The sequence below is a fragment of the Sceloporus undulatus genome, chromosome 1, assembly GCF_019175285.1.
Source record: "Sceloporus undulatus isolate JIND9_A2432 ecotype Alabama chromosome 1, SceUnd_v1.1, whole genome shotgun sequence".
In the NCBI taxonomy this organism is placed as follows: domain Eukaryota; kingdom Metazoa; phylum Chordata; class Lepidosauria; order Squamata; family Phrynosomatidae; genus Sceloporus; species Sceloporus undulatus.
In genome coordinates, this window is record NC_056522.1 from 123,981,324 (window position 1) to 124,003,093 (window position 21,770).

A 21,770-nucleotide genomic window follows, 5' to 3' on the forward strand; every position below is an offset into this window, starting at 1 on the left:
TTTTACTTCAACAGATGAAGATGGGTAGATTTATAGACACTGTTGCGATGAAGACATTTCTGTTTTTTCATTTTCCTTCTGTTGGGTGTTGGTTGTTTTTTAATATTATCCAGTGTTAATGTTGGAGGGGGTGATAACTCATTGAATACTCCAGAGAGTATGTTTTCAGGTGATTCAATTTGTAAAAATATTCTTTAAAGACGAAACATGATTAAACAGAGGCAGCACTAGATGGGGGCTGGTAGCTGCAAAACCACACAGGGTGAAACTTCAGAGGGATATTACCCAGTGGGGCGGTGCTCCCGGAGGGACTGGCATGGCTACTGGGAGAGCTAAAAAGGGATTCACCTCCCCTTTTCACTCACCCAGCAGTGGCACCACATCCTAAATGGGCCCACTGGAGGCCGCAGTGATGCCTGCCCCCCATAGCAGCGACTGTTGCTGGGGGAAGGGGCTATGCCTTAAGGGTTGGTCTGTCATGGCTTCTTGGAAAGCAGCTGCACTAGTCCCCGAATGGGTGCTCTGGAGGCTGCAGCACTGCCCCCTGCAGTAAGCTGTATGGGCAGCTGAGGGAGAAGGAAGGCAAGGCAGTCTCCCCCCACCCTGGTACCAGGTGACACCAACCTTAGCAATGCCACTGTGATTAAATAAGACTTTTAATAATTTATTTTAATAATTAAAACTTCTGGATAAAACAATAAAATCAGTGTTTAAAGCAAAAAACCTTGAATAGTTCATACAGTAGAAGGCAGTAAAGGTTAGGTGATAAAAATAATTTAGCCTGGCAGTTAAGGTTTTCAAGTTTAGTACCAGATAGACTTTTCTAGGGAGAGTATTCCAGAGCCAGGCATCTTCAACAGACTTCTCTGAGTTTGCCAACCGTATATCAGGTTGATCACAAACTAACTGGGAATGTGTTTCCACTGACAGCCTTTAATACCTGGACATGTACATGTGGGAGCTGGCATTTCTTTAGCCATCTTGGACCAAAGACTTCAAAGGCTGAAACCAGTCCTTTTAATTTCTGAGGAAACTTTTGAGAATGAGTGGTTGGTTGAATCAGATCACACATGCTCATCCAGGTGGAGGAGGAAATCAAAGTAAAAACAAATAAATAAATAAAATCTGAAAAGCTTTTAATTAATGACAGGACATACTGCTTTCATTGCACTATAAAATATCTCCAATTATTACTATTTATTTGTAGTCCGGATAGAAAACGGAGACTAATAAAGCCACAGCTGAAAGCTGAACCCCCTTCTGCACCTTCGTCCTCTGCACCTACACGTGGAACGTCCTTGAGGAACATTGCTGCTCAGATGAATGGAAAAGCTGTTGACTCTGTGACTTTGGTCCGAACAAGAAGTACAAGAGCAGTTACAGAAATGGCTGCTAATGATCAGCCTTCCACTTCTTCATCAGGAAAACCTTTAACTGTGAAACCTAGTAGTACTGTTGCCCAGGGGATGTCAGGTGGGTGAATTCGTTGCCACCCCTTTCAACTTTTAAATCCGTGATGGCTCCTATTGTAAACATTCTATAGCTCTACACTGCTCAGCTTTCAGGGACATTTTCAGTGTTGGCAACCTGAACTTGAGATATTTGCAAGAAGAGGCTTTTAAAAATTCTAAGGAATGTTATCTTATTACTTGATGTGTAATGCGTTGTATATTTGTGCTACTAAACTCGTTTTATCTGTTTCTCTTGTTTTATTTCATTGCATTCTAATATTGTTTTACCTTGTGAACAATCTAGGTAATACACATTAATAGTCAGCCTATATCAGTTATAAAATTCACAAAGCTAAATCTAATTTTAGCCTCATCTAGAGTCAACTGTTGGTGCATACATTAACATAAATCCATCCTTTTCTGTACTTTTTGACTGAGGAAGGAACTTGGGTTTAGCTCATAAATTAAAAAGTCTTATTGTGTAAATTGTGAAGAAAGAGAAGATGAACAAATGAAATAATCTTGGATTCCCCTCATTCATTTTTATTAAAGGATATTTAATACATTAATAACATTTATTTGCTTGGTGAGTAGGTAATACTAGTTGAAGATCTTGATCTTAAATATCCATTCATTATAATTTTGTCTCCACAGTGTCAGAGAATTCCACCAAACTCTCCAAGAACCAGAATATGGTGCAAGTTCCTAATCAAACCAATTATACTCACAACACTAGGAATAATACTGTAAGAGAAAATGTGGAAAAGGATAAACAAATTAAACGTAAACCAAAATCATCCACTATCAACCCACAGGGTGAGCTTGTTTTGGTTTTTTTAAACATTTATTTTGCAGTATGTAGTAACAAGGAGGGCAAATTGCATTACAGTGGTACCCCGGGATACGAAATACCCGGGTTACGAAATTTCCGGGATACGAAAAAATCCCATAGGAAATAATTGTTCCGGGTTACGAATGTTTATTCGGGTTACGAAAAAAATTTTGGTGCTTTTTTCGGCTTTTTCGCACGAAATCGCGGCTTTTCCCCATTAGCGCCTATGGCATTTCAGCTTACGAAGGCTTTTCGGGTTACGAAAGCGGCCGCGGAACGAATTAATTTCGTAACCCGATGGAGCAGTGTATTAGGTTTCTTGACTAAAGTTTTAATTTATTGGCTGGTAAGAAATGGTTTTAATCAGTGGAAAAAAATTGAGTCAGTGGCACTTTCAGATGAACACTTCTTATGATATCCTGCACTCTTTTTAATATTTCAGATATTAGGATTATGGCAATACTGCAGCTTTACTTAATGTAATCTGTTAAAAGAGTTGATGTAAAGGATTTTTGTTGATAGTTTATCAGCTCAAATAATTAATACTAGAATTTTGCCTGTCGTTCATTTTATGTGTTCAGTGCATGCTGTATATTTCAGGTGAGTCCCATTTGTAATGCAGCTTTTTGGATGCCTGCTTTATTCTGTAATTGGAATTGTTCTGCACTTCTTTTTTTAAAAAAAATTGATGTTGTATATGACCTTGTCAGCAGTGTCCTCCATGCCACATCCTTTGAAAAATTCTTAATTTTTGTTGTTGTTGTTGTTGTTGTTCCTTGACATGCACTACTTAAGAATAAATTAAAGCTGTGGTTTCCTTGTTAGCTCTAAGGTACTCATCAAGATTCCATAAGGAATCTTGATTTTGTAGTGTATTTTAAAATATCTCTACCTGTCTATATAAGAGATCCAGTAACCTTTTAGGATTCAAAAAATGGTGCCAAATTTCATTTGTTGGGTAGATCCTCAATACTGCAACCATTGCAGGTCATAACTGATGATTCACAGCTCTGAGGAACAAAGAATCAAGATCTTGCATCTCATTTTGTCTGTGGTGTTTGTGTGGAAATATTTAGTTATACTGAAGTTCCCTGTTGTTATTGAAATAATTCTAGTGTCTTCTTTTCTGATAATCAAGGATGTCTTGGATTATGTGACTATCACATTTAAGTTCTCTGTGTCATGTAAAAAGAACGTAACGATTCCATTCCAGTTAGTCACTCAGATGTTCAGTCATCTTTCTAGATCCACTTTTGGTACTGTAATGGCATTCACCTTAGAGCACTGTGAGACTACAAGGCATAGCATCTATTTCCTTTTCAAAAGTGACAGAAAGATAAGGGAATGTAGGAAGTCACCATAATTTTGGTGATCAGATGGTTGTGACAGATGTCATTGCTATTCTTGGGATGGCATGGAGGAACAACCCACCACAATTGGGTTTGTCCCCATGCCAACCTGACCAGGTAGGAATCAACATTATTTTCTTGCTACTGAGAACCAAGCAGGTATATCCCTAGTGATGCTTCTCTAGATAGGTTAGGAGAAGTGATCAACAAACCCATGGGTTATTCCCCAAGTGCCAGCTGGATAGGGAGGACTCTAAATTCTTTTTTGATCATGTTGGTTTACTCTCTTCCCTTGCCTGCCACTTTTTAATTTCCTGCCTTGCCAGCTCTGCATAGTTGGATATTGTGTTGTTTTCACTGAAAGCAAAGATATGACTCTAATGCTGTGAGTAAGTGTCAAATGGTGCCATTGCTGTGAATTTCGTTCTCTGAATTTTTTGGCTGGGTGATTCGAATACACCAACTGTTGGGGATGCAGCTCTTTGAAACTTGACTCATTCACTTGCATGTCTCTTCATAATATATTGCAAAAGTCCAGTCACATTTGACTATACTCCCAAGGTGAAGAGGTATATAATATGAAATGGGGAAGGTGTGTTTACACAGCTGATGCATATTATATGATAATACAAAGAAGGTGACTGTTGGGGAATTCATTGCTCACCCCAATTCCATATGTTAAATATAGTTGAGTTCTGGATGTTGTGTTGTTGAAAATAGCTGATGCAAACCTCTTACATATTGTTCTGTCTTTTAGCAGATTGCAAGAAGAGCGCTGTAGCTTTGGCCTCAGGAAGCATCCAGGTAAATGGACATGGGGGACAATCTTCAAAGCCTGTGTTTAAGAGGGGTCCTGGACGGAAACCCAAGCTTGAGACTACAGCTACTATTGAAGTGGTGCACAAGAAAAGAGGGAGGAAACCAAAAAGCTTGTTACTTGCTCAACAAAAGAGTTTAGAGCAGAATGCAAACCAAACTCCTAAAGGCTTGCCAACAGAGGAAGCATGTGCTTCTACTGCATGCAATTCTCTCTCTGAAAATAATGTGAAAGAAGACATATTAAAGCGAAGAGGACGCGTAGGCAGAAAGCCAAAAAGAAAGCCGCAAGCAGAACAGCCTGGATCAGAACTTAAATTTTCTGCAGATCCTAAGATTCAGACAAGAAGCAGGAGAAAAAAGACAGATGGGCCAATTGAAGAACAGGAACAAGAGCCTGAGGAATTTAAAGATTCTGAACCTCATATGAGAACTAGAAACCAGGGTAGGAGGACAGCTTTTTACAATGAAGATGACTCAGAGGAGGAACAAAGGCAGCTGTTATTTGAAGACACCTCTTTGACATTTGGGACATCTAGCAGAGGCAGAGTCCGAAAGTTGACTGAAAAAGCAAAGGCCAATCTGATTGGTTGGTAACTTTGGCATTTAAAAATGCTGATAAGTGGGTACAACTGAGGAATCTGAAAAAACTAAGGATACTGCTTTCTGCTGCTATTTACAAATGAGATTAGTTTCTGATTTGGAGAAGTATAGCAAAAACAAATGAAACATTTCTTTGAAAGAAGTATGTATTTTAAACTTTTGCTATTTATTGCCCTCCAAGTAGGTTATGCATTTCAATTCACTTCAGTTGGTATCAAAGACTGTATAAATGGAACTCTTTATTTCCAGAGATGCTACTGTAATTTTGAACAGTATAATCTCTATTTGATTAAAATAAGAGAATTTTTAATGTTACAGACTGAGAACAGAACTATTTTTGAATGAGAAAGGTACAGTGCATTTGTATAGAGTGTGGTATCTGTGTTTTGCAGGGTATTAGCAGAGTATGGCAGTAAATGCTATTGAGAACAAATGCAAAATTACCAAACTTTGCTAATACAGTAACATTTAATTCAGTAGTGTTTGGGCACACAGCTTTGTACAAACAAAATGTAGTACAGGTTGTTTTATCTATGTTCTACCAGAGAGAAATCACAGTGTGCATATCTATATATTTATACATAAATATGTAGATATATATATACACACACATATATATATCCACATTGGAAAAAGTTTGACTAATATGTCTAATTTTTCAGACCTTCATTCTCGTATCAATCAAATCTCTGTTTATCGTGCCAAAGACTGAAAACCGGTGCAGTGGAATAGTTCTGAGTGTCAGTGCAGCATACAGTTTTCAATTATGTTTATGACTCCATGTTCAAAATATAGATTGTTCTGAAAAATCATCTCTACTGGTACTTTGTAATAAATACAGGTAATGCACTGGTGGGATCCTTTAACAAATATTTGAGGACAAAGTATACGTTGAGTTAAAGGGATCAAGGAAAATGCAGGAAAATTTGAGATTTTGGTGTTTATGTTATGATGATATTAGTTATTTCTGCCAATTGTGTTAAACTGACTAAAATTACTTTAAGAAGAAGTGTATGTGTATGTATATATTGAATATGTACACAAGCACATAAATATACAATATTACCCAGGTATAATTTTTTCAGGACTTTTTAGATAGTACTAGAATATTAAGAATTTTAAAAATGTCATACTGTAATTTTAAGAGGAAGATTGGTTATTTTCAGTCATTTAAGATAAAGGCCAAATCACTTTTTATGCAATCATGTTTTATACAGTATTCTCATTGCACATTGTTTTTCTGCACTTTTTACAGTATACTTATCAAGCTGACATGAGTCAATATAAACACCCTAAAGGAAAATCCCACTTTATGATTGTGCCTTGTATTCTGTTATTTTGTGCATCTTTAGTAAGCTTAAGTTGTCTATTGTAAATGATGACTATATGACTTAGGGGAATGTAATGCTGTATGTACTGCTATGGAAAAAACAGTTATTTATTTGTTTATGGTACATTTACTTATTTTATACTTTCAAAATTTTAATACAATTTTGTTGTTTAAAAGTATAGTCCAATTTGAAAGGAAAAAATATATAGTAAAACAGTTGCATGGTACAAAAATGTAACAATGCTTTTCATTTAACACACTTGGGGAAAAACAGATGTGCAAGAATGAAAGTTTCTTTGTGAAAACACCCTGGCCTTGATCAAGTGATGAACATTTGCAGCAGTGGACTACTTGTGCATATGTGCATTTTGTACAAAAGGGACATGGTGCTGTCAACTTTTAGAAGTGCATTGTGAAAACTGAGTCAACCTATTGTGCTTCCATTAGTGGAAAGGGGAGGGTAATTCTGTTTGCCATCACTCCAAATCAGTTATCGACTTTACCACAAATTGTGGCATCTTTACCTGTTTAGTACCACATGCAGTTTCCAATCCAGTCTTGAGAACTACAAGTACGTTCAGCCCCAGAGGCCAAGAGCATTGCACCCATGGAGGCGTGGGGGCATGGCATATAGACGGCACACACCCCTACACCGCCAGGAAGCCACATGGTTGACTGCATGTGTGCCAGCATGTGGCATTTAGATGCAGTGTGCCACTGCAGCATCAGAAAGTCCTGGCAGGGCAGGAAAAGCCACTGAAAAAAAGAGTGGCAATTTGCCACTTCTTTTTTGTGACGGCAAAACACCAAAGTGGGACCATGGTGTGCAATTGCTGCAGCGCCCACCTGGCTCTTTCAGGGGCAGCATCATGCCGCCCCTTTGGGGTGGCCTGTTTCTCTCCTTAATCTCATTTAAGTTGGTCAGTTTGAAATGTCTGATTCTCTGATGCTATTTTATTCATAATCCAAAAGATACCCAATCTATTGCTGTAGGTATTCCATTTATAAGTATGTCCCACTTGGTGTATGTGTAGATGTGTGTACACATACACAACACCTCAAGTATGGTAAATGAAATGGCGCACATAGCCATCAGAGTGTAAAAACTACCTTTCAAAACTACTAAATTAAATGTTATCTGCAAAGAATAGCACTAAGAATTCATGTTCACTTTTAATTTTTCAAAAAATTATTTCAGTAGTTTATTGGGTAGAAACAACACTTATAAAATGCTAGCTTTTCTTGTGATTTAGGTTGCACAGATAGGATTTAATGATACTGGATTTGAGTGATCTTCAAAATTCTTATTGTATCAACACAGTGAACTTTTCATCTAGCACATTTTAAAGTGAGCAATACTGGTTTGGTAGCTTTGGGTGGATGGGAAATATAAGAAATGTGTTATGGATAAATGCTATCTCAAGAAAAACCTGTTATTTATTTTATGGCACAGTTACATGGATAACATGTAGATGCTATTTATGTTGGTCATTCCACTTATTCATTCAAGTGATTTACAAATCTTTCAGTTATGAAAACAAATGGTAAAGGTTGTGTACTGGTACTGCTTCTGATACAGGGTAGTCCTTTAATCCATAATTTTGGCTGCTGAATTACTTTAATGTTAACCATTGGTTATTACATAGTGGTATCTGGTTAGCAGAACATTCCATGTCCTCTGAAAAGCAACTTGGTAACTCAGTTCAGTAGTAGCTGCAAGCCCAGTACAGCGCAGGCGCGCCATACGCGGCCTTGAGCGTACGTGCTCAAACCGGGGGCGCGCACGGGGCGGTGCGTCCCATTCAATTGAATGGGCGCGCGCGCCCGTTGCGCCCTCCGCGCCGCCGCACACGAGCCCCATTGTTTCCAATGGGGCTCGAGCATAGGTGGAATTCGCCTTGCGTGGAGGGATCCGGAACGGATCCCCCGCGTAAGGCGAGGACGGACTGTATTTGATTGATAAAACATAGGTAGTAGGCTTACATTCTAATTGTTTCCCAAGAATATAGCTTGAATTATATCAGCCTAATATTGGATATTGAATAAATAGTTTTTATCATCATACTATGATAAACGACTGCAATTTTACAAGAACTATTTTCCTATAGCAGTGGCCCAATGTGAGCTAAATTTCCCAAACAGTTATTTGTTACATATGGGCAGCTTATCCATGTGTGAACATTCAGTTGCTAATTTAGTATTATTTTTGTTTATTTGGTATAACACACTGTTTGAAAAATACTCTCAATATTTTAAAATAAACAGGCACGTATATGTATTTCATATACATAGGGTATGTGCTATGTTACAATACCAGCATTCATGAAGTATCATTGTGGGCTTTCAATTTCACAAGTTTGAGTATATCTAAAATGGCTTTTAAATGTTAAAGGCCCCAGTCGTGTCCCATGCACACCCAACTCACTGGTGTTGTTTTCTGTGGCTAGAACAAATCCCAATGTGCTGATGGATCTACAGCTTCAGCTTTAACACAACTCATTTCTGATGACTTAGGGCATAATCTACTCATGCTTTGTATTCTCTGCATGGAGCAGCACATACAGACATTTCCTGCCCCTGGTTTCCCATCTCCATCAGCAGAGTTCCCCACAAATGGAAACTGCGCTGGTGGGATAGCTGTGTATGTGCAACAGTGTATGTAAGAGACCGACTGGATCGGGCTAGACTATATGTTTTCATGTATCTCTTAATCTTGCACTTCATTTAATTGGACCTAAGCATTCATCTGATAAAAGGGCTGTTCAGTTTTTTTGCTGTAAATAATGTATATATATATATGTTTATACTTTTTAAAAAAGGTGTACATTTCATATATAGTGGTCAAGTTTGAAAATTATTTCTAATATAAAAATCTGGTATTGCATTTTAATATGTTAACTACATAATTTGTATTTTAATCAAGATTTAAAATTACCATTAAAATTGTGAATCTTTTTTTTTTTTTTTTACTTTGGAAGCACTCATATTTTTGTTTTTTAGTTTAGCTCAGATCAGTTTTAGTGTTTCAGGAAGGTTGAAGGTTATTGGGTGAAATCCAACACGACGTTAGTGTCAAAATTCTTAATGATGATGTTCCTTTATTAATGGCTTTTCTTGCACAAGCATAATTCAAGTACTGTATTGAATTTGCCTGTTGCACATGAGAGCAGGATTTCTGCTACTGGAAATATTTTTGCATGAGCTGACAGACACCATGGATAGAACTCATTGTAGATTTTTGTGATTTTAAAAGTACCATAGAGGAGAGACAACATTTTGAACATGTTACAAAGACCAAATCTGCCTCTTTAAAATGTAAATAATTTAGGAGCTGTTTGTGTCAAATTAGAGGAAAGTAAACATTTTTTTCCTTTTGATACAGAAATTGGCAAATACAGTGGTACCTCGGGTTACGAAATTAATTCGTTCCGCGGCTAATTTCGTAACCCGAAAAACCTTCGTAACCTGAATTGCCATAGGCGCTAATGGGAAAAAAGCCGCGGCTCTTTTTTAGCGCCGAGGTTTTTTCGTAACCCGAAAAAACCTTCGTAAGCCGAAACAATAAATCCCTATGGGATTTTTTCGTATCCCGAAAAATTCGTAAGCTGGGTAATTCGTATCCCGGGGTACCACTGTACTAAATATTGGATTTTTTAAAGAAATGCTGATAATTGCATCAGGAAACTTTAAGCTATGTTACAAAAACTTATTTTTATGCTGATGAAATACTATACCTTTAAAGACAAAATATCAGCACCAAATTAGTACACTTGCACAGAAGGCATTTAACGTGGTTTATGTATCAAACACATATTTAATAAAACCTTTCAGAGTTACATTTTTGGACCATAACACTGCAAAAACCTGACAAGTAGGTCGTTGAGTGAATTATTTAAATCTTGTCACTTAATGTTGAGACATATTATAGAGCAACTTAAGGAAATTGTCTGGAATACTGAGTTTTGAAACTGACTCATTTTAATGCTATGTTTATTTTGTATAGTATGATGTAAATCCAAAACATAGCATACAGTTTTACAAAAAAAATAATTTTTGTCAAACGTTACTTTCTGTTTTATCATGTTATAAAGTGCAGTCTCTCACCTGGATGAACAGTGCCCTTTCTTTTTGTACATACTGATTAAAACTTTTATTGTTATGTGAAACACCTATGTTGGTTTTGATGAATAATACTTGGAATCCTTTTATACAAACTAGAATGTATGTGTAAGAATTACTGTCACTGCAATGTAGTAACTACAAACCTATTTTTAAATAAATAGAAAACTCGTTTTTCTAAGTGCTTTGTTTGTTTCTGTCCTCACTGTAAATACTGAGATTAAGTAGACAGTAGGTAAAAGATAAATCGCTTCCAAATATTCCGGATTAACGTTACGTCATTCTGACGTACTATTGATTGACAGCTCCAAATAAGGTATGGAGGAGAAGAATCGCTTTATTTAAACACCGATTTCATGCCAAGTAGGAACGATTGCAGGTAAAAACTTCGATTTAAAAAACCAGATGGGAACGAAGAATAAAAGCGATTTGGAACGCGGGATAAGATCAGGGTTATTTTGAATCGGATCTATTAAAAACGTTGTATTTTAAATCGTTTCAAATCTTAAGTGGGAACATCCCCTTAGACTCAGCAGAGTTCCGATGGAAGAAATGAAAAGACAGTTTTCTTTGCCACTTCCCCCTGCAATTTTGTCAATTTAAAAACCTCAAGAAGTACAGTTAGTGCCTGAAGGAATAGAGAATGGGAGAAAATCTTGATGGTCTGCTTCTTGCAATGGTAAGTGTCTACTAGGTCCATTCTATCCGAGAAGAGTAGGGCTGTTCCGAATCCAATACGTTTCAGCTAATTTGGTTTTTAGAGAATGCAAATATTGTCAAAGTCACAAACTGTTTAATACAGAATGCAGTGCTTATGCTAATAAAAACTAGTTAATTTGAATGCTGTCCTTTTGTGTGTGTATAACACAGCCTTGGAGAATCTGCTATTTAGAGATTTTATTGAAGCAGAAGAAATGGCATTTGTTCCCTTTAGACTGATAAAGGAAATACAGAATAGTTGTCACATTGGGCTTAAAGAGAGTATAATTACAACAGATAGTTCTTCTAATTTGCACAGCCTCTTTATGAAATAGTAGTTTGCAAAGGCTGTCACTTCCATTTTGAGATGCTTTACACTACTAGGATTATTTATTTTATTTATATATATGCCTCCTTTCTCCTAAATTGGACCCAATTGGGAGAAAATTAAACACATCAAATCAATAAAACAAGTTAAAAAAACAAAACAAATAAAAGCATGCTAAGCTAAAAGTATAAAACTATTAGAAACATACAAAAACTATCACTAGTAAAAAAAACCCTTGGGTACAATTACATATTAACAGCCAGCTTGAAAAGGGAGGTCTTTGCTTGCCAGCAAAAGAAAAAACAGATTGGGGGGGCAGCCTAGCCTCTAATGGGAGGGAGGATGATATCAGCCACTGAGCAGGCGCTCTCTCGTGTCCTCACCAAACAAGCCTCTGATCATGGTGGGAACAAGAGAAAGCCTTCCCCTGAAGATCTTAGGGTTCTGGTATGTTCAACCGAGGAAATATGGGGGCTGAACAGACAGGCAGAAAAAGCCGGCTTTCATGCAGCATGGAGGCATGGTGAGTAGATGATGCACATCCCCAAGACGTGCCAAATTTGCACCCAGACCTCGGCAACCTGACCCAAAAAGGAGGGTTGTTTTTCTCCAATTTTGGCCTGCAGTAGAAGATGCCCTGAGGACTGTGACATGTGGTTGCTGTGGTCCCAAGGCATCTTGAGCAGGAGTGGCTTCAAGCCACCCTTTCTGCTTTGCCTCTTAGTCTTTCAAATAATCTGGACCTTAGCTGTATAGGGCTTTATAGAATTCCATGGCTATGGTGATAAGTTACAATGAGCTTGATTATCTAGGGGAAAGTGAAGTTTACATGTGCAAAAATTTTCTTCAAAACAGAAAAATAGAATAAAAATTAACATACAATTTTTTAAAAAGCCTCTGCAATATTCCTTCAGCGGATCATGCTTTAGTCTAAACCTAGAAGCTGGAGTTGATGCAGATGAGAGGTTGATGACTCACAAACTGTCTTCCATCACACCACCAAGTGAGTAGGTCTTGCTCTGGTTGGAATAAGCCCTCTTTGCATGTGCAGAAGTCATACTGTACTTAGGCTTTTATTAGTTCCACAATAATTTTCTTCTTCCTGAAAGCAAGAAGCTTCTGGTTGATACCGACAGTCTTACAAGAAAAAGAGCTAGGACCCACGCAAGAGACATCTGTGACTCACCTGGTGTTCCTCTTTTTGCACCATCTCTCCATGTTGGCCTAGTATTACCATCAATGGGTTGAAGATGACCATGGACACCCGTGTCATTGATACTGTATGGAGGGGTTATGCTATTGTATTTGGAGAAAACTCACCAGAAGGGATATTTAATATTAATCCCAACTGATTCCTGCTCGATGAAGTAAATACCTTACTTGAGAAAGGCATAATTGAAAGGTGCCATTTCAGTAACAGCCATCTTTCAGGGCTTTTTCTCCTGATACTTTGCCATTGCCTAGAAAGACTTCATTCTATTTTGGACCACAGAGATGATCACTGACTTCCATCCTTCCCCTGTAGCTGGAAAGGGACTGGTTTGCAATGCTTGACCTGAAAGATGCTTATTTTCACATAGGAATTCAGCTGTCACAGAGATGCTTTCTTTTGTTTGCTATATATGAAAAAGAGCTTATAAATTTCATATTCTTCCTTTAGTTTGTCCACAGTGCCTCATGTATTCACAGGAATGTGTGGCTATCATCACTGCCTGGCTCAGGTGGAGCAGGTTAAAGTTTCCCTATACAAACTGTAACACCATCAGGCCCAGCCTTGATTAAGAAGAGCCCTCCCTCCAGTCCATCTGCCTTGGTCCAGGCCTCAGAGGGAGAGAAGAATGCTGGACCTGATTCCCTCCTTCCCCACCATTCCCTTCTCCTCTTGTGTCGTGTCTTTTTAGATTGTAAGCATGAGGGCAGGGGACCATCTATTATCCCCTCTGTTGTAAGTTGCCTGGATTCCCAGTGATTGGGCGGCATATAAATAAATCCTATTGTTATGATATTATTATTAGCTTCTTGTTAATTTAAGGAGCAAATCTCATCACGGCTATACTCTCAATCTTCTCATCATGTTAGGCCTGTCAATTTCAAAAAATCTTCCCTGAATCCATCTCAACAAGTTCATTGATGCCATTTTCAATTCCATGATGACTTTGGCTCATCTTCCAAAGGAGGTATTAAAGCCTACTCTGCCACCCTTTCAAAGGTTGTACTGGCAGTGTGTCCACAAGGACAGTCCAGGTTCTTGTTAACTAGGATAGATTTTTATGCCTTTCACTCATCTGCTGTGCAAAGACTGGAACATGTCTCACTCATGAAATCAAATGTTAGGGGAGGTGCCCTTGCAAAACAATTGGCTATACAGGGGTACCCCGGGTTACGAATTTAATTCGTTCCGCCGCCGCTTTCGTAACCCGAAAGGCTTTCGCAAGCCGAAAACCCATAGGCGCTAATGGGGAAAAGCCGCGATTTGGTGCGAAAAAGCGCCGAAAAGCACCAAAATTTCTTTCGTAACCCGAAATAACCTTCGTAACCCGGAACAGTTTTTTTCAATTGATTTTTTTCGTAACCCGGAAATTTCGTAAGGCGGCGCATTCGTATCCCGGGGTACCACTGTACTAGGGGAACCACACTTTATAAATATCATAGAATGAGCAGCCACTTCCATCACTTATCTGTATGCTAGCACAGTCCCTCAGTAAGATGCTGGCCAGTCACTAGTAAACTATCAAGTACATTAATATCCTTGTTTAATAATTCTGATCAAGACTTTCCTCCAGGGACATAGCTAGGATTTTAGGAAAGGGGGGGGTGTCCAGACTAAGTGCCACCATTATAATGGGGCTTGGGCGCAGCAGCACACACCATTCATTTTTCTAATGGAGGGGGGTCCGGACCCCAAGACTCCCCCCCCCAGCTATGTCCCTGTTTCCTCCCATTCACAGAAGGAAATGGGCTCCAGAGCAGGCTTCCTTTTCCCATATGAAACTGGTCTGGTGAGTCCTTCAACATTCCAGCCCAGTATAGAAAGGTGCCACCCTGCCCCCTTCCTCCACAGGACTCAAGTCTAAATCTAGTTCTATACAGTGTGGGTAGGCCACTTGTTTGAAGACTTTTCAGTGAAAACTACTTCACACCATTAAAAGGTGCTTGGCACTATTGTTTTTTAAAACTTAGGATAGTAGATTTTAGAATCTGAATAAGTTAATAAAACATCTAATAGACAGCATATTACAGCGTGCCCTTGGCATCCACTGGGGTTGAGTTCCAGGACTCCACATGGATGCCAAAATCTGTGGATGTTCAAGTCCCATTAAATACAATGGCACAGTAAAATGTTGTCTCATATATAAAATGGCAAAAACAAGGTTTGCTCTTTGGAATATATATGCATATTGAGGAATATTTTCAAGTTGTGGATGCTTGAATCTGGGGATAAAGAATCTGTGGATACGGGGGCTGAGTGTATTATGCAACAACATGATCCTACATATGATTTCTTGAACACAGAATGGAATGTTTTTATGAATACAAGAGATTCTAGTAGAGAATTCCTCTTATGAAAAACACACACTTAACTGTATACTGCATGTAATGCCCAGTGTAAGATGAGTTGGTTACAGTTTTATTTAGTCACCAAGAAAGTAAGAAATATTTTCACTTCAATTTTTGATTATGGATAAAGAAGCTGATCTTCTTGGGAACATTTTATTTTCAAAGAAAAGGAATACAAATTCAGAAGGGCAGTAATAAATTAGCTCAAATTTAGAAGAGCTGCTCTTTTTCTCTTCCTGTCGCCCTTTATTTCAAAAACAGCAAATACCCTTGAAGAGGCATAGATGGTAGCACTTTGGAGTCTTTGTTGCAAACTGGGTGAGTCTGAGAAACTGGCCATATGACTTTCTGGATGGCCTTCCCATTCCTTCACTTCCTCTTCTCTTATTAACAAAGGCTTCCCCAATGATTGGCCAAACAACTGGCAAACTTCTTGTGCTTTTTGTTGAGCACTTCCCACAGCAGCAAGACATACCTGACGGCTGGAAAGAAACCAACAAAAAGATTCCATTTGTTGAATCACAGGAAATAGTTTGTCCATTCAAACCATTAATTATCTACCTTTTACCCTACTTTTCACAAAATCACAAAAGAAAATTACACCTGTATATTCACAAGTAAAAAGGGACTTGATTTAAGGCAAGTGTATTTAGGACAACAGCTTCAAGAAATCTGCAGACCACACATCATTATTATCTCATGATGCACATCTGAAACAATTTCAATTCTTTCATGCTGCTGTTGTTGTTGAATTCAATTCGTTTCCAACTTATGGAGATGCCAAGGCGAATCTATCGTGGGGTTTTCTTGGAAAGATTTATTCAGAGGAGGTTTGTCATTGCCTTCCCCTAAGGCTGAGAGCATGAGACTACTCTGGTGAAGCTGTCCTTATTATTGGGGTCATTCTCAATTACTGTAAAATCCACTTTGCGATCCGGCTCTGCTCCTCTATGTAAATCGATTCCAAAAGGTCCCTCATTCACACTATGGACCTTTTTTGGAATTGCTACTTTGTGATCGGCTGTCGTTCCTGGCCTTGACTTGCCTCTCCCCCAGCCTTCTCTCCATCCTCCTCCGCCTCCTCTCTGCTTCCTCCTCTGTCTGCAGCATTCTGTTTCCTGGCCCCACAACAAACTCCAGCTCCCAGAATTCCATAGCCTTGAACCAGAAAGAGTTAAAGCAGTGCCAGACCGGGATTATCTCTCCAGTGCGGAAGCAGCCTAAGCCACGATGGGTTTAGGAGGAGAAGGAGCCTTGAAAGTGCCCAGAGGTGTCCTCACTGCCAAGGGGGACAAGGCTCCGTTTCTGGCCTTGTCTCAGTCCTCCTCCTCCTCTCCGCTCCCTCCCCCGGCCTTGCCTTGGTCCCAGAGTGTAGACCAGGCCAAGGCCAGGGGAGGAAGTGGAGAAGAGGAGGATGGAGACAAGGCTCCGTTCCCAGCCTCCGTGTTCCATTTGCCATGGACTCTACTCTGGGACCAAGGCAAGGCCAGGGAAGGGAGCAGAGAGGAAGAGGATGGAGAGAAGGCCAGGGGACCCAGGAGGAGGAGGAAGGAGGCTTCTTTTTTTTTTAAATCAAATTTAACTGAAAAATTGATAGAATGATTTAGTAACTACTTGCAAAGGCTTTTGCAAGTAGTTGCTTGACCAATCTATCAGTTTTTTTGGTTAGATTTGATTTAAAAAAAAAAGAAGGACCCAAAAAGGCAGCATTTGGGGGGTGGGTGACATCTCTGGGGGGGGGGGGGATGGTACACAACCCGGTGCCATTTGTCCCTGTCCTTTGTCCCCTTTTTTGGAAAGAATTGATTCTGATCTGGCGTTCCCACTTATTGGGCACGCTTCAGAATCAATTCTTTGGGGGAAAAACACTTTGAAAGTAGTGTCAGGAAACCCTGTTTTTTTGCGTTTACCCCACTTCTTTTGTCCTGGAATCAATCCAATGAGGATCAGAAGCAGTTTCAAATGGGAACGAGGGTCGTTTGCACCAAATCACGCTTCGCAGCAAACTGCAGTGGGAATGAGCCCATTGACTATTTAAATTAGGAAAACTCTAAAACAAAGACAAAATTATGGTAAGATCTGGGGTGTGAGCTTGCTTTTCTTCTCATGTCCCCTCTTCCACGTAAGCCATAGAATAGATCTAACATCTAGACTCTGCTAGATTAAATCTACTAAGTCAACAGCTTTGACATAAACACTGGCTTACAACTAACTGAGCATTTGAGTCAACTTTAGTTGAGACTATTATTACTATCATCATCGTCGTCGTCGTCGTCGTCCAGAAAGTGAGCATCAAAATAGAATTGAACTATTATAGTATTAAAACAAATCACAATAAATAATAATAATGATGATGATGATAATTTTCTTATATTCCGCCTTTCTCCCAATATAGGGACTCAAGAGGGCAAACAAAAAATTAAAAAGATAAAAACTCTAAAAACAGTTGTTAAAACATTACAGCATGGGTCTAAACATTATATGGATTTAAAGCCATGTCTTTTAAACTATAAGTTTACAGGCAGGGTCTCTCTCACTATTCTGTGTAAGGTACCCTGAGAGCTTTCATGGTAGAGGAGGATAGAAATGCTTTAAACAAAACAAATAAATAGGTTTAACTTAATCTCCCTGCCCACTGTGTTCTCCTTCTCCAGGCACAGAACATATGACAAAGCAACAGAATAAACATTTTCAGGGAACACTGGAAGGACCATTGATAAATCTAATGGAAGAAACTTAACTTTCCTCAGAGAAGGAGAAAAATAACTTACCGAAGAGCATCTACAGTCTCTAGTGTATGATAAAAATGAGGTGGGCTGATGATGACAGAACTATCTAGCTTTTCAACCAGGAGGTTACAAACGTCTTGCATTTTCCCAAAATCACTAAATGTAATGCACACCTGCATGTGAAAAAAATTCAGTTAAGTTTTTTCAGTGCTCCAGCTCCAAATTGATCAAAAACTAGTATACCAGGGTTTAGGTTATCTGAAGCGCTGTACATATAGACAAGCCAGCCTGAGCATTGAGATCTTAGCACCCCCCCGGCCCCCCCCACAGGCAGGTGTGGGAACATAGGAGAGGGTCTTCTTGGTGGCTGCTCCCTGGATTTTGAACTCTGGCCCAAAACACACTGCAGAAATAATCGAGTTTGAGATTGCTTTAACTGCCCTGGCTCAGTGCCAGGGAATCCTGGGATTTGTAGTTTATTGTGGCACCAGAGCTCTCTGATAGAGAAGACTAAATGTTTCACAAAACTACAGTTCCCCTAATTCCCTAGCATCGGGCCAAGGCAATTAAAGCATCCTCAAACTGGATTATTTCTTCAGTGTGTTTTGGACTTCTCTTCCAGAAAGGCCAGGTTGGCTCCCTCCATGGTGTCCATCCAGTGGCAGGTCAAGATTTTTCTAAAATTATTTTGACAAGCCTTTGGAAACAGTTTATAGGGAAAGGGCTTTTAACAGTATGCTATACTGTTCTTATTTCTTCCTTTTTGAGGGATGTGTTTTTAAATCATATCCATCAAAAAGGGAAAAACAGAGTACTAATAAAATACAAGACTAGTTAAAATACCAGTCTTCAAAAATGCAAAATGTTTAAAAAGTTATAATATCAATATGTTTTCATTCTCATTAAAAAAACTGAATATAAATGTTTCAGAAGTGGGTTAGGAAGTGGACAAATACATTAATACTCTTAATGCAATAAACCTCTCTTGGAATGCTGCTAATACATGAAAGCATTAAAGTTTGTAAAATCTCTGTAAGCTCCTTGAGATGGACCACTGTGCCATGTAAGAATCTGCATTGCTTTATAGTCATATACTTCTACAGCAGTGTTAATTTATTCACTCTAACTGCATAATCTAAAAAAGAAACCCAACTATATTGAACGATTTAATGATTTTTGTACAAAATAAGATATTCATGTCCAAATGTCTATTTTTCCCTACTAAACTACCATGGTGTTATTGCCCATGCTGACACATAAGGTAAATACTTGCCTCTGCTTCCATCTTATAAGCCTTGTCAATTCTACTGAAGTTTTTTGTCACAGTCACATTGTTCTCCTAGGACAAAAACACAGCAATTTTAAGTACAAAATCACATCTTTAGTGCTAACACAAGCATAATTCGAGGATGAAATTATTATGGTAATCAAATTATAAGCTAACAAAATGTTACCTTGTTCATACTGAACAAAGGAGGTAATTTAAAAATAACGAGTAGTTTAATAATAATAAGAAACCTGTAAAAATAATTTAAGGAAAAATGTATACAAACTTTGTTTAGGAAAAATCAAGGATGCGAACAATCAACTACTAGTTAGTATATTTTCCTCAATGATTTTAGATTCGAAACTGCATTTATGACAAGTAAAAATACTGTCCTCATGTGGCCCTATGTATTATTGCAACTTGGAAGTGAGTACTGTATGCAACAGCTAACCACATGAAATACTGTATTACTATGAGCATCTGCAAGACTTTCTTCTTCCTAGAGAGGCAAAACATCTGTGATGTGTTCGCAATCTGCATACACAAGGTGCCACTAGAACACACTTGTAGCTTATCCTTCTGGTTTTCAGCATCACATTTCATAACGTTTAGAAACCTACATTGTAGCAGAGAATCCAAAGCACTAATGCAGAAGAGTGTTATATTCATGTTTCACGCAGGAGGCATCATGAATTTCAGCAAAACTGTGTTCAGAGGGACATTAAAAAAAACTATGAAAACTGTCCCATGATCAAGATAGCACAGCAATCTAAGAATATATTGGGAAAGAGTCCCTAGAAACTACTTGAAAGCTCACACACACACACACACACACACACACACACAGTCACACTCTCTCAGCCTCAGAGAATGGAAAACCTCATCTGAAGAAAGTTAGCAAGAAAGTATGGAGTACAGAGGGGAGAGGAAAAGAAGGGAAGGAAAAGGAAATGGAGGAAGGACTTGTAGGATGAGAGGCAGGGAGGAGGGAAGAAAATGGCAAACCTTGTTTGAAAACATTTCCAAGGCTTGAAGATATACCACAAACACCCCCAAGTTCCTACATCCATACATGGTGATGCGGAATACAATGGCTTGGATGATTGTAACTTCACTGCTCATTTGTACATCTTTACACTTCAGGATCTTGTCTAGCTCTTTAATAGCTGCCCTTTCCATTCCTGGTCTTCTGATTTCTTGACTGCAGTCTACATTCTGGTCAATGTTTGATCCAAGGTACAGGAACACTTTGACTACTTCAATGTCTTAACTATCTAGGTTGAATTTATATATTTCTTTCATGGTCATTATTGTTGTTTTCTTTATGTTCAGTATTAAGCCTACGCTTGCACTGTCTATCCATTAGGAATGTAGTCTTCCTCTTTTCCTGCTGCCTTCCACCTTTCCAAGCATAAATGTCTTTACTAGAGAGTCATCTCTTCTCATGATATGGCCAAAGTACAACAGTCTCAGCTGAATCATCTTAGCTTCTAGGCAGGAGAAGCTTAATTTACTCTATGACCCATTTATTGGTCTTTTTAGCAGTCCACAGCATCCATAGAATTCTTTTCCTGCACCATATTTCAAATGAGTTGATTTTCCTCCTATCAGCTTTCACAACCATCTATAGAAATGGGAAATACAGTGGCATGGGCAATCCTAACTTAGGCCTGTTACAGACTGCCAAAATAAAGCTGCTTCCGGTCTCTTTGGAGGTATGCTGTTTAAATGATGCATGCATCCTAAGAATCCAGAAGCTGCACCAAAGCTGCCCTCCAGTGCTTAGGAATGGAGTGTGGCTTTGGCACGACCTCCGGACTCTTAGGACCCATGCATCATTTAAACAGCATACCTCCAAAGAGACCCGAAGCAGCTTTATTTTGGCAGTCTGTAACAGGCCTTAGTACCTCTACACTTCAGTATCCTGCCTAGTTCCTTCATAGCTGCCCTTCCAAATCCTAGTCTTCTTCTTCTTCTTGACTGCAGTGTTTATTCTGATTAATGACTGAGCCAAAGTATGGAAAATACCAAATTCCTCTTGATTCAATAGGTCTGCAACTAGGTTTAGAGCTAGGGTTAGGACTACCATTACAATTGTATGACTACAATTAGAGCTAGGACTACTATGAGGCCTTCATTTGCTTCTTTAACATCAAATCTTAGGTACAGACTAATACCTGTAGCGGGTAGCCCGGGTCTCTTTCAGACTACACAATTATAGAGCTTTGACACCAATTTCACACAACCTATGGAACCTAGGATGGGTGGTTTAGTGAGACACTAGAGCTTTTTGGTAGATAGCTCTAAATGCCTCATGAACTACAAATCTCAAGTTTACATAGGATAGAGCCATCACAGTGTCTAATTCATTTAGTCTAATTCATTTAGTCTGAAATCTCCACTTTGAGTCTGAGTCCAAGTGCAAAGTTTATAGCTACAGTTTAAATCTTGGAAGCCATGTACCGATTTAGTGAGATATACCTTTCTTAAAGAAATTCATAATTACCCTGATTTTTTTAAAACTTAATCATATAAGCCTATTACTGCATGCTATATTTTGAGCTATTGATTCTGATCCCAAATTTAGACTGTCTGTACAAGACAATTCTTCTAGGAATCCTTTTAGCTCATGTTGCAGTAAGTGTCAGTTTAGATCATAATTATATAGGCATGGTACAAAAACTACCAA

At 38.7% G+C, this 21,770-nt stretch overlaps 2 protein-coding genes across 7 annotated transcripts in view; one reads left to right on the forward strand and one right to left on the reverse strand.

Moving 5' to 3' along the window:
* The window catches only part of LOC121926903 (pleckstrin homology domain interacting protein), a 126,177-nt gene extending 116,406 nt beyond the window's left edge, over nucleotides 1-9,771 (forward strand). For 3 of the 5 annotated variants that reach the window (XM_042460314.1, XM_042460564.1, XM_042460475.1), the window contains 3 exons: nucleotides 1,208-1,473; nucleotides 2,106-2,267; nucleotides 4,390-9,771. In XM_042460314.1, the coding sequence (XP_042316248.1) occupies nucleotides 1,208-1,473; nucleotides 2,106-2,267; nucleotides 4,390-5,045 (1,084 nt within the window). In that variant the 3' untranslated portion in view covers nucleotides 5,046-9,771. The other 2 variants (XM_042460643.1, XM_042460397.1) reach the window with 2 other exon arrangements.
* Nucleotides 9,772-15,139: 5,368 nt separating this feature from the next.
* IRAK1BP1 (interleukin 1 receptor associated kinase 1 binding protein 1) overlaps nucleotides 15,140-21,770 on the reverse strand; it is a 57,136-nt gene continuing 50,505 nt past the window's right edge. The window contains exons 2-5 of one of the 2 annotated variants that reach the window (XR_006101586.1): nucleotides 19,088-19,153; nucleotides 17,857-17,987; nucleotides 16,996-17,135; nucleotides 15,430-15,567 (exon numbers count right to left, since the gene is read on the reverse strand). Coding sequence is in view for 1 of the 2 variants with exons in the window: in XM_042446733.1 (XP_042302667.1) it covers nucleotides 15,285-15,567; nucleotides 17,857-17,987; nucleotides 19,088-19,153 (480 nt within the window). In the remaining variant the exon portion in view is untranslated. Of the gene's footprint in view, nucleotides 15,568-16,995; nucleotides 17,136-17,856; nucleotides 17,988-19,087; nucleotides 19,154-21,770 lie in introns of both variants that reach the window. The other variant, XM_042446733.1, reaches the window with a different exon arrangement.